Source organism: Raphanus sativus, chromosome 5, assembly GCF_000801105.2.
Source record: "Raphanus sativus cultivar WK10039 chromosome 5, ASM80110v3, whole genome shotgun sequence".
Lineage (NCBI taxonomy): Eukaryota > Viridiplantae > Streptophyta > Magnoliopsida > Brassicales > Brassicaceae > Raphanus > Raphanus sativus.
Window position 1 is genome coordinate 7,618,262 of NC_079515.1, and position 12,575 is coordinate 7,630,836.

General features: G+C 37.0%; 3 protein-coding genes across 3 annotated transcripts; all 3 read right to left on the reverse strand.

Annotated features, from left to right (window-relative positions):
• Window positions 1-1,359: 1,359 nt before the first annotated feature.
• LOC108862182 (putative F-box protein At2g02030) lies at window positions 1,360-2,957 on the reverse strand. Its single transcript, XM_018636235.2, has one exon. The coding sequence runs from the start codon at window positions 2,722-2,724 to the stop codon at window positions 1,456-1,458; it is 1,269 nt and encodes a 422-aa protein (XP_018491737.2). The 5' UTR covers window positions 2,725-2,957; the 3' UTR covers window positions 1,360-1,455.
• Window positions 2,958-3,704: 747 nt separating this feature from the next.
• Window positions 3,705-5,919, reverse strand: LOC108862183 (ceramide synthase LOH2). Its single transcript, XM_056986196.1, has 7 exons — window positions 5,797-5,919; window positions 5,532-5,729; window positions 5,183-5,397; window positions 4,843-4,998; window positions 4,424-4,609; window positions 4,142-4,320; window positions 3,705-4,015 (listed from the first exon to the last, which is right to left on the reverse strand). The coding sequence occupies exons 2-7, from the start codon at window positions 5,670-5,672 to the stop codon at window positions 3,996-3,998; spliced, it is 897 nt and encodes a 298-aa protein (XP_056842176.1). The 5' UTR covers window positions 5,673-5,729; window positions 5,797-5,919; the 3' UTR covers window positions 3,705-3,995.
• A 2,543-nt stretch (window positions 5,920-8,462) lies between these two features.
• LOC108862181 (putative F-box protein At2g02030) lies at window positions 8,463-10,330 on the reverse strand. Its single transcript, XM_018636234.2, has one exon. The coding sequence runs from the start codon at window positions 10,260-10,262 to the stop codon at window positions 8,979-8,981; it is 1,284 nt and encodes a 427-aa protein (XP_018491736.1). The 5' UTR covers window positions 10,263-10,330; the 3' UTR covers window positions 8,463-8,978.
• Window positions 10,331-12,575: the final 2,245 nt, after the last annotated feature.

Genomic DNA, 12,575 nt, shown 5'->3' on the forward strand with positions numbered 1-12,575 from the left:
GCATGATATAGTTTATTTAAAAGTTTTTAAAAAGTAATTATATTTAAAATAGCAACAATAAATATTAGATGGTTAAACTATCTAGCTAATTTTATAAAACAAGTTTTACATCAATTCACTTTGAATATTATCTAACTCAATAGATGTAAAAGAAAATGTATAAGAAAAAAAAGTAAGAAATAAATTCAGAAACAAAAATATAAGATATAAAAATAATTTACAATTTATGTATTGAACTTTATTAATTCCTGATTTATGTATTGAACTTTAAATTATCATTGCGAATAATTTTGTTATAAATATTTTATTATAAAAATAAAATAAACAGTACAACGAAAAATATTTTAAATAAAAAAAAATATCTTTTTAATCATCATTTCCGCCGGTAGGGTGGATTTATCCTAGTAAATAAATAAAAAGACTAAACAGATGAATAAATATAAATATTTCTTACAAGCCCAAAACACCCCAAACTCTTACAGTTCTGTCGCAGCAAATCACTCGAAAACATTAAACAGTATCGATAGTCATCTCAAGAAATTGTCATGGTCAAGTTTAAGAAAGAATCTGTTACCATACTAGTAAATCAAACTGTGAAAGCGTTAGGTCAGGAAACAGATACTGGTTTGTTTTTATACAGAGGTGTTGTGGGCACATTTCTTTTGTGCTTCTATAGAAACCTTAGCCAGAGATGCTTTGCGTGCCAGACGTACAGCCATCAGAAACAGAGATGCATGAGTATCAGCTCCTGTGACTTGATAACAGAAGGAGATTAACGTTAAAGCACAACCAAAGATATCAGAAAGAGAAGGAGATTAACATTACAGACAGCCATAGAAAATAGCAGTAATAAGCTAGATAGCGAATGTAAAATCAGCTCCGGTGACTTCGCTTTTTACCTGTTGGCCGAGCCGGTACATTGGTAGAACAAGAAACTGCCACTGATTAGTTAATAACGGATTCATTAGTTTGATTGATGTGGTATGTTGGTGTCAAGTCTCTCTTGTTGCTTTTAGTGCTCCCAGTCCATTTGTGCTTCTTGCAGCTGAAGAACGAACAGAGGTACGAGCATCATGATGAACCACTTGTTTAGGAGTTTTGAGGCAGTGAAAAAGGTAGAAAGCTAAACAGATTGATCAAAACCAAAAAAAAGAAAAATCACAAATGTCTTTCCCTTGATCTACTTGTATGGTTCTGAGCTTGAGAGGAAAACAAAACCAAAATTCTTAACTGGAGTTTAAATCCAAATTAGAACAGAAGTACAAAGTTTGCGAGTCAAGTATCTAAAGTGTTCGTGACAGAGAAAATAAGAAGTGCTCAGCGCATAACTTGATGATGAATAATTAGGACATGATAAAATAAAATAAGAAGTGCTCTCATTGCATACAAAAACACATTTTAATGTTACAGAAGAAGATAAATAGTTTCAGAAAGAAGAAAAAAGAGAAAGAGAAGCTAGAAAGTTGCATGAACAAGTGATAAACTTGGAAAATAAGGAACAGCTAAGCCATAGTAACCAGGATAATAGAGATGATAAACAGTTGAGTCAGGATCAAGATCAAAGTCAACAAGGCTTCCTTGATAGGTAAGCGAGAGGACGACCTTGTTCTCAACCCTTGAAATGGCCAAAAGAGTGAGAGGCAGTGAAGTGATACGACCAAACCAACAGGAAGTAGAATTCAAGTCAACTGAAAAGATTCTCTCCCACTTGTCGTCGCATTCTTCAACCCTCCACCAAAACTCTTGCTTACAATCGCCCTTGAGTTCAGAAATGCACAGACGACCATCAAGATTGCATAAACCAATTTTGTCACTATAGGCATTAGGGGAAATAAAAGGTGGTGTTGAGGTGACTCGAAACATCTCTGTATGAATATCGAAAACTATGAGCTTGGTTTGTGTTGATGGATCTCCTCGTTCGTCACCCGTAGTAAGCCAGTATAATGATCCGTTAGCAAACGATGGCATCTGTTTAGACAAGATTTGGTGATGATCAAGAGGTCGGGTAGTCACAAATCTCCATTCCTCAAAATCGAAAACCTCGCATCTGGTCTTCTTCTTCTTGTTCAAAGTGGCAGGATATATATTATAGAGCCACACTATCTTATATCGTCCTGTGACGCTGTCTTTCCCAAATCCAAACCTAGTATATAATACGAATGGCACTGGAACAGGATTTCGATCATCTTCATCATCACTCACGTCCTCTATCTCCACCTCCAGATCTGGGTCTGGATGGTATTTATGGACCTGCTGAAATTTCGCCAAGGGGAGTGGTGGTACCAATGTTTTTGTGGCCATATTTACCACTCTCACTGCATCCGTCAAGCCGTAAAAGCAGACAAGGCCATCGCAGCATTCGGAGATCGCAATAGCACCCTTAATCTCTTCAATTTTCAAATAGAAGCTCTCTTCAAGAGAAGTCGTCTCCAAGTCCCTTTGCTCAAAACGGATATGACACTGACCATAAGAGACAAACATGAGTTTAGGATCTTTGCTTCTTCTCTGATGAGCCATGTGTCTTGTCCCAAAATCTCTTGACCTAATCACCGATTCCCAATGCTTTGAAACGGTTTGGAACCTCGCAATCGATCTCACCCGAAGCCTCATCACGATTTCTTCCATCACATTATTGGGGATCTCAGTCTTCCACTCTCTTCTTCCTTTTCTTCTGCGTTTGGTTTCTCTCACCATTCTCTGATAATTATCCATCGACGCCATCATATCTTCCTTCCACTCCCCCAAATCTATAATTTTTTTTTTTTTAACAATACTCCCAATTCTATAATTTATAGAGCCAACCCTCGATTTTCTTTTTTCCTTTTTTATTTGTGTTTGGTTATATAACCACGACCGATTTCCTTTTCATTTTTTTAAACAAGAAAAAAACTCCAAGAAGAACAAACCCTCGATTTTCCTTTTTTCCTTTTTGTTTTTGTTTTGTTATGGCAACCACCGTCTATTTCCTTTTTTTTTTATAAACAAGACTCAAAAAACCTTCAATAAAGGTTTGATCTAATTAGCTTAAATATAAATCCCATATAGACAAAGGCAAAAGAGGCCTAAGCATAAACTAGTAGTCACGAACCGGCCCAAATAAGGTGGGAAAGTTCACGTTTTGTATACAGGACTTCTAACACCTTGAGAGTGTTAAGGTGGGATGGGATGTGAAGGAGTATGGCTGGCCTCATGGTCCAATGCCTGTTGAGGATGTAAGTTATGTCTTGAGTCATGGAGTGGTGTACAAGCAAGAGGATGGGGGGGGAGTAATTAAGTAGATGTCGGACGTTGATGTTTTGACGGTTGGGAGTGATCGTCCGGTGTGGAGGAAGGTTGCTCCGATTACTAAGTGTTGTGGTACGGTGCTTGGTTATACGCAGTTGACAATATATGATGGGAGAGTGTGATGTTAAAGACTGTGTTTTCCCTCTTTTATTCTTTGTTTTGTATGTCACGTTTTCCTTTCCTTTTTTTTGGGTTAGAGAGTATGTCTTTTGTTTTGTTATAATGTTTTTACTGCTGTTTCAGAATACTCTTTTGTAAGGAAAACGAAAGAAAGGACCATGGGTAAATTATTAGATGACGGTAAGACTGTGTCAATGGGACATGAGGCACATATGAGGTGTATAGTGCCGAACAAACAAAGAAGACATTCTCTAGGATCGTTTCTGTTGAGCTCCCTTTTAAATAAAAAACCATAAAAAGGCTATGGAATAGGAAACCATACAAAGAGGAATTCGCATTTACAAAGTGGATTCCACATCGTTTTATACCACATCATAGAACAACAACACAAGAAACCTGACTTTCTATTTTTTCTTTATATTTCTCAAACAGAAACTAAAGAAAGAAAACTATAACCTTTCCTCTTTATTTTTTTTAACCTCCAACTCTAATCAAGAAGGTGCTGAAACTGAGAACAAATTCATCAGCAGCAACAGAGTTTAGTTGGAGAAGTGGAAACATGTTCCGTATCTGTCATGCTTTGAAAGTGTCTATTCGTCATCCTCTGAATCTGTCATTGATAATAACAAACAAATAAATTTTTAGGAAAATAACTCTAGTGGTTCGTTCCTCCACACTACACAGCCCACATAACTTTCAAAACCGGTGGGTTTAAACAAAGTTACAGAAACCTTACCGGATCTTATGTCTTCTCCAACTTGTCCTCTGTTTTTAAGTAGTCTTGCAATCATTGCGCAAATGAGATACCACCAATATATGTGGAAAACAAGAAGCATCAGTAACAGTGTGTTGAAGGAATAGTACATGATGGTGCCTTCACCTGATGTCATATCCAAATGATCCAGGAGTTCAATGCTTTAACCCAAAAAAAGGTGAGAATGTCAGATATAGCATTGGCAAAAAAAAAAGATAAAAGTTAAATATAATAGGTAAGAGGTAAGAATAAAGTGAGGGATACCTAGTGGCCCTGATGATCCAAAATGGAAAGTAAATCAACCTAAGAAGTAGCCAAGAGAGAGCAAAGAGTGAAAAACCAACACTCGCTCCAAATTCCTTTTCAGAGTACTTACAAATTTTAGCAGTTTCCATAAACACGTCGCTTGCATCGTGAAGGGCTATGATGATTGCTCCAATTCTGAAAAAACTGCAAAAGAAACAAAAAAAAAACAGTTTCCTGAGTTTCTTGGTTGCTTGCTCTATAATTCACTACATATATCTAATCTCCCAGTCAAAAGTCGAATATTCACACATAATAATATTGTCCAGTGACAACTCTTTTATTATTATTATTATTATTATTATTTATGATTGGACATGTAACTTAGCAAATTTACTTAAGGTAAGCATCCATATGGAAATAGAATATGAATTAGTTACCTGGTTAAGTAGGAGTAGGCAAGGAGGATGATGGTGATGACATGGTGAGACATCGTAACAGAAAAATCTTTTCTTCTGGTCTCCCATACAAGCAAGGCAGCAACAGCATACATATAGAAACCGCACTCACACATATAGTACAGCTTTATCGGAAGCCTAGAGAAAAGAAAGAGTTAACATTATTCCACCGTATACATGCCGGTACTGAGATCCATGGAGCTTAAAAAATCATCAAACATATATTATTTATAATCATTAGGGACTGAATGATATAATATTTTAAGGGCCTTTAAGCGAACCAAGAAATTATAAAGTAAAAGGAGAAGGAAAAGTAACTCACTTCAGCTCTTGATTAGGCCAACCTTCAAAGTAGAGTTTGACATCTGTGGCCCATGGCTCGTGAAAAACGAATTTGAGAACGAATATGTCACAAGCACCGTAATACAGGAGCTTCCACAGAGACTCCTTGCATTTTACGAGCTTAGCAAGAGTAGAAGCATCGTTCATTTTAATAGGCGCAGTAGACGCGGTGCTCGAAAGCCAGACAGCTATCCTCTGTTTAAGACATATATAGTGGTGATCAATACTCCTAGCTCTTTTGCAAGATGCATGAACCATCTAATGAATCTCTTTGCTTATACAATCCAAAGTTGCAAAGGAGAAAAAACTGAGAATTTTATTTACTTAACTTGAAAGACGAATCTATCAAGGAAGAGTCTCAAGAAGAAGAATCCGAAGGCGAAATAGACTGCTATCTGGAAATGCCACGCCTTAATCGACGCTTCAAGATTCCTCACGCCGCCGCTAGAAGAATATACCTCCGGTTCCATGTCCGTAGACTGTTATTGAGTATTTGCCTTCTTCTTCTTCTTCTTTTATGAGTCTTCCTGAAAGTGAGCCACAGATGTAAATGTTTTGTCAAGCTTTGGAAATTGGGATCTTCCGACCAATTACCTTTTTTCTCTTATTTTTTTTTTTATTACCAATCACTAGCCTTCAATAGAACAAAATACAAGTCATCAGCATGAGATTATTTATCTTCTTTTTAGACACGCTGATCCAGGGGATGATCAAGTCTGTATTTTTAGACACGCTGGTTCGTGATATTATTAAGGGAAATTGGGCCCTATAACAAGGTAAAAACGTATAATGCACTGACTAACCAAAATCTCTAGTACTCCCTCTGTATCATTATAAGTGATGTTTAAAGTTTTAACACATAGATTAAAAAAATACTAACTTTTATAAAATTTACATTGATTATATACAAATATCATTAAATGAGAATAATTCAACCAATAAGAAGAAAAAGACAGCATTTTATAATTGGTCACAAAATTCAAATGCTATTAAATTCTACATAGAATAGTGAGAACATCAATTATTTTGGAACAAAAGAAAATTCTTTAAACACTACTTAATGTGATACGGAGGGAGTATATTTGTATACACAAAATCCCAAAATCCCTATTATTAAATTATTTTAATTTTTTTTACTACTAATTACATAACTTTTTGAGAATTATATTTCGATAAATGTGTCCCTCATGTTTAATTGAACGGGATATATATACAACAAATACTACAAACTATGAGAAAATTAAGAGAGGTAAATGTGAATCATTATGTAATTACACTTGGAGTTAGAGTACACGATAAGCATTCTTTATAATATGATTGATTCACTTTTAGCAAAGCGCGCAGCAGCAGCCATGAATGATGTTCAAGTGCGAGCATCAATCATCATGTCTAGCTAATTTTTTTAATTGGGGTCACTAGTGATGAGGATTAGGTTTTACAGTTCAGCTTAGGGCTGGGCGTTCGGGTACCCATTCGGGTTTCGGTTTAGTCCATTCGGGTTTCGGATTTTCGGGGTCAAAGATTTCAGTCCCATTCGAATATTTCTAAATCTCGGTTCGGGTTTGATTCGGATCTTTGCGGGTTCGGATAACCCATTTAAAATGTTTTTAAGTTTTCAAAATTCATTATATACTTTAAATTTTCAAAATCTATAAGAAAGATAATATATTACATATAAATTTTCATACACATATATGTCAAAATACCATAATTTAACATATAAATTGGTTTTCTTTGAATATTTGGATAAAGAATCAATAGATATTTAACTATTTTGGTGTTTTCAGTATACTAAAGCTATTTTAAACATTTACTTTTGACTATTTGCATATATTTTCCGAGTATTTTGGAAAACTTAAAAGTATCTTATATATTTTTAATATTTTAATATACATTATATATAAAAATAATGTATATATTTAAGTATATAAATTTATTTCGGATACATTCGGGTATCCAAAATATTTCGGTTCGGATCGGGTTCGGTTTCGGTTCTTTAAATACAGAAGGAAAGTGTCTGCAGCAGTTGCTATTGAGAACCAAGATGCACCAACCTAGTTTTATTTGTTGCTCTTGTCTGTAATTAATTACAGAAACGCAATAGTTTCCTTGATTTTAACATGGAAGAAATCTCTTGAGCTTTACTGTTGTTACAAAGAGTAATTAATCGAGAACACAAATAAAACATTTTCTAAAACTAAAAATTACCACTTACAACACATTTAACGGTAATAAACTGTTAGATGTCATGTAACTCTTTAAGTTTATTAACCATACATACATTGTAGTGAATAAATAAAACTCCATAACAACATGCTTCATCATGCCGCGTATAAAGCCCCAGTTTCACGGCTTAATCTCATTCCCGGTGCTGCTCTTCAGATGCAAAGGGAGCTACAATGGTTTAAGGTGATACATAGTTTATATATAACTATTTATTGCTGCACACGAAACTAGGTATAATTTTTAATGTGCAACAATTAAGCTGGAATTACAATTCTGTCTCGTAATATCTGTGATTTCTGATTTTGACCACATTCCTAAGAATCTATCTGATGTTGACCTTGTCACTGTTCTACCATCCTTCCTCATCGGACCAAGCCTGCCTCCTGATCTGTATTCTACAGCATCCGATGTACTCGGTTACTGAAAGGTACTATACATACTCTCTTGGCAACATCACCAGAATAGTAGCAAGTACTTATAACTTGTTATTACTTAAGACAACAGGAGAAACAGACAAGTTCCAATGGCATGGACAGATGGGTATGTTCATATAGACGACGTGGCAAGAACCCACAATCCTAGTTTTCGAACATGAAGCAGCTCGAGGCAGATACATTTGCAGCTCTAAAGTTGTCACTCTAGAGGAACTGGTTTCCTTCATATCCACACGTTATCCATCACTCCCTATCCCCAAGAGGTTTTGAAACTGATCTTTAAAACCCTTTTCTCAAACCTTGACTATCCTTGAAAGCAATGAAATAGTCTTATCTTTGAAAAATATTCAGGTTTGAGAAACTATATAGGCTGCATTACGACTTGGACACTTCCAAGGTAAAAGAGTCTTGGACTCGAGTTCAAGTCACTTGAAGAGATGTTTGATGACTGCATTGCCTCACTTGTGGAGCAAGGCTATTTATCTCATGTAGTTTCTTAACTCTTTTGACTCAAGAACACGTAATGTCCGGAAAGAGCCAAGAAGCTGAAAAGGTTCTTAGTAATCTGAAAGAAATAGACGTGGATCAAACAACTCTGCCTTATAGTTCAGTTCAGTCATTGATGCTTACCTCCGGAGCAAAGAGTATAACAGTGGAAAAGGCTATTGGAAATGAAGAGAGAGGGCCTTGAGCCAAACTATTGGTTTATTTTTATTAAGAGGTGTTGTGTACCTTTCTTTAGCGTTTCTACAGAAACCTTAGCAAGAGATGCTTTGAGAGCCAGAGGTAAAGCCAAAAGAAAGAGAGATGAATTAGTATCAGCTATTGATCAAAAAATAAACACACAAATGCTATTGACTTCTTTCTCTTCATCCACTTGTGTGGTTCTGAGCTTGAGACAAAACAAAAATGTTAAACTGGAGTTTAAATCCAAAAGTAGAACAGAACTATAAAGCTTGTGAGAAATAATGTGGTATATAAAGTGTCCGTGGCAAAGAAAATAAGAAGTGCTCAGCGCATAACTTGATGATAAAAAAACTAGGTCATCATAACATAAATAAGAAGTGATTTGAACATAATAACACATTTTAATGTTACTGAAGAAGACAAATAGTTTCAGAAAGAAGAAAAAGAGAGAGCTAGAGAGTTGCATGAAGGAACAGGTGATAAACTTGGAAAATAAGGAACAGCTAAGCCGTAGTCACCAGAATAATACAAATGATAAACAGTTGAGTCAGGATCAAGATCAAAGTCAACAAGGTTCTTTTGATGGGTAAGCGAGAGAACGACCTTGTTCTCAACCCTTGAAATGGCCAAAGGTGTGAGAGGCTGTGAAGTGATACCACCAAACCAACAGGAAGTAGAATTCAAGTCAACAGAAAAGATTCTCTCCCACTTGTCGCATTCTTCAACCCTCCACCAAAACTCTTGCTTACAATCGCCCTTGAGTTCAGAAATGCACAGACGACCGTCAAGATTGCATAAACCAATTTTGTCACTATAGGCATTAGTGGAAATAAAAGGTGGTGTTGAGGTGACTTGAAACATGTCTGTATGAATATCGAAAACTATGAGCTTGGTTTGTGTTGATGGATCTCCTCGTTGGTCTCCCGTGAGCCAGTACAACGATCCGTTTGCACACGGTGGCCTCTGATTAGACAAGATTTGGTGATGATCAAGAGGTCTGGTAGTCACGAATCTCCATCTCCATTCCTCAAAATCGAAAACCTCGCATCTGGTCTTCTTCTTCTTGTTCAAGGTAGTAGGATATATATTATAGAGCCACACTATCTTATATCGTCCTGTGACGTTGTCTTTCCCAAATCCGAACATAGTAAATGATATGAATGGAAGACGCGGAGGACGAACATCATCTTCAGCTATTAGCTCCCGCTCCAGATCCGGATCTGGATATTTTTTATGGAGCTGCTGAAATTTCGCCAAGGGGAGTGGTAACAACGCCTTTTCTGTGGCCATATTTACCACTCTCACTGATTGAGTCAAGCAGTAGATGCAGACAAGGCCATCGCAGCCTTCGGAGATCTCGATAGGACCGTTAATCTCTCCAATTGCAAGATAGAGGCTCTCTTCAAGAGAAGTGGTCTCCAAGTCCCTTTGCTCAAACTCGATATGATGTAGACCAAAAAAGACAAACATGAGTTTAGGATCCTTGCTGCTTCTCTGATGAGCCATGTGTCTTGTCCCAAAATCTCTCGTCTTAATCACCGATTCCCAATGCTTTGAAACAGCTTGAAACCTCACAATCGATCTCACAGGAAGCCTCATCATGATTTCTTCCATGACATCATTGGGGATCTCAGTCTTCCACTCTCTTCTTCCTTTTCTTCTGCGTTTCGTTTCTCTCACCATTCTCTCACAAATCTCCATCGACGCCAACATGTTCTTCCACTCCCCCTAATCTATAATTTATACAGGCAACCCTCGATTTTCCTTTTTTTCCTTTTATTTTTGTTATGTTATATGGCAACCACCACAGATTTCCTTTTTCTTTTTTTTCGTTTTAAACAGAAAAAAAAATAGACTCATTCTGCCGACAAAACCGAACCCACCGACACCCTTCTTTTGTCCAAACCCTCTACAATTGGGCTTAAATGAAGTCCAGCAACTTCCTTTTCAACTTTTTTTCTCTCTCTAAAGGGGAAGAAAGAGAGAAGAGAGCGTTACCTCTTTTTCAACTTTAATTAAACCATAATTACATTATTAGTGTATCCATTTTCTGAAATATGTACCCAAAAAACTATTTAGTATTTACAACCTTCAGATTTTCCGTAGTCCAACAGATACTTCTATCTAGTGGCGGATGTACATATAGTGGCATGGAGGCAGCTGCCCTCAGTTAAATGATTTTAGTTTGACGGGTTTTTTAAAATCTTTAAAAATCAATGTCGCATAAGGACAGCTGCCCTCAGTTAAATGATTTTAGTTTGACGGGCTTTTAGAAATCTGCAAGAATCAATAAGTGTTGAATGAAGTGAACAGATTAGAACATGCGTAGTTTGTGAAAGTCTAAGAGATGATATTAAGTAAGCACTTACAAGTTTGTTCTGGATCTTCTCTATTGTTTTCTCCAGTTCAAAGATATGCTCCGACTAAGTGCCTGCAACAGTCAGTCACTTATAAGTTTTCATAAGCAACACATGCGATCAATATATGAAATGTAATTTGTATATATTTAAGGAATTTTCGAACCTTATGGCTTTGCATAGCAATGAAACGTTTCAGTAGTTCAAAAAGAAAGCAATGCAACGTTTCAACGCTTTTACTTTTGTCAGAAGATTTCTCGGTCTTAAGCTAATTGGTCTCTTGTAATTCTTTCCACGGTAATAAATAAGTACAAGTCCTTTAGGAACCTTTTCTATCGCGACAAGAACTCCCTCGCTCTCGTATTCTGGTAACCGAGTTGTGTCTTCTGTTAGGAAGTAAAGGCCACACTGCTATGGGCCATCGTTTGAAGCCCAAAATGAGAAGACCGTTGAAGCCCAGAAGAACATATTGCAGCCCAAGAATGCGACTATGTCGTCTTCTGAAAAGCAGTTTGCAAGTGGCTCTAGTTCAAACACAAACTCAAGGCCTGTCTGTCAATCTGTGGTAGGTATGGTCATACAGCTCCGAGATGCTACAACAGATTTGATCAAGACTATCAGACACCAGAAAACCTTCACACTGCTCTTGCTACAATGAAAGTCTCAGCTCAGAATCAGCATTCTGGTCAGGAATGGTACCCCGACTCAGCTGCGACAGCTCATATCACCAACAACAGTGGTCAGCTTCAGTCATCTCAGCCTTACTTGGGTAATGATCAGGTCATCGTTGGAAATGGTGATTTCTTGCCAATCACTCATGTGGGTTCCATTGCTCTTCAGACTCCTCAAGGTATACTTCCTCTCAATGATGTGTTGATATGTCCTGCTATAACTAAATCGTTGTTGTCTGTCTCAAAATTGACATCTGATTATCCTTGTGAGTTCACCTTCGACTGTGATTCTGTCTATGTTAAGGACAAGGCAACAAAGAGTGTGATAACACAAGGTCAAAGCCTTAAGGATTTGTATGTGTTGAAGGACATGAAGTTCCAAGCTTTCTATTCAACTCGTCAACAAGCAGCAGCTGAGGGTGTGTGGCATAGAAGGTTGGGCCACGCCAACATAGAAGTTCTTCAGCACCTATCTCGAAGTTTAGCTATCATAATGAATAAGACAAGCACACGTCTCTGTTGTGATGCTTGTCACTTAGGCAAAAGTTCAAAGCTTCCCTTTGTAAACTCTGATTCTGTTTCTAGTCGTCCTTTGGAAAAGATTCATTGTGATTTATGAGGGCCTAGTCCTGTGGTTTCATCTCAAGGATTCAGATATTATGTCATTTTTATTGATGATTATTCGAGATTTACTTGGTTTATCCTCTCAAGCTCAAGTCTGAATTATTTTCTGTGTTTGTTCGGTTTCAAAAGATGGTGGAGACTCAATATCAGAACCGAATTACTCATTTTCAGTGTGATGGAGGGGGAGAATTTGTGAGCAAGCAGTTTCTGCAACATCTACAGTCTCATGGCATAAGACAACGAATCTCTTGTCCTCATACTCCCCAGCAAAATGGGTTTGCAGAGAGGAAGCACATGCATATCACCGAGCTTGCCATCACGATGATGTTGGACAGTAAGTTGCCACAGCAGCTTTGGGTTGAAGCATTCTTTAC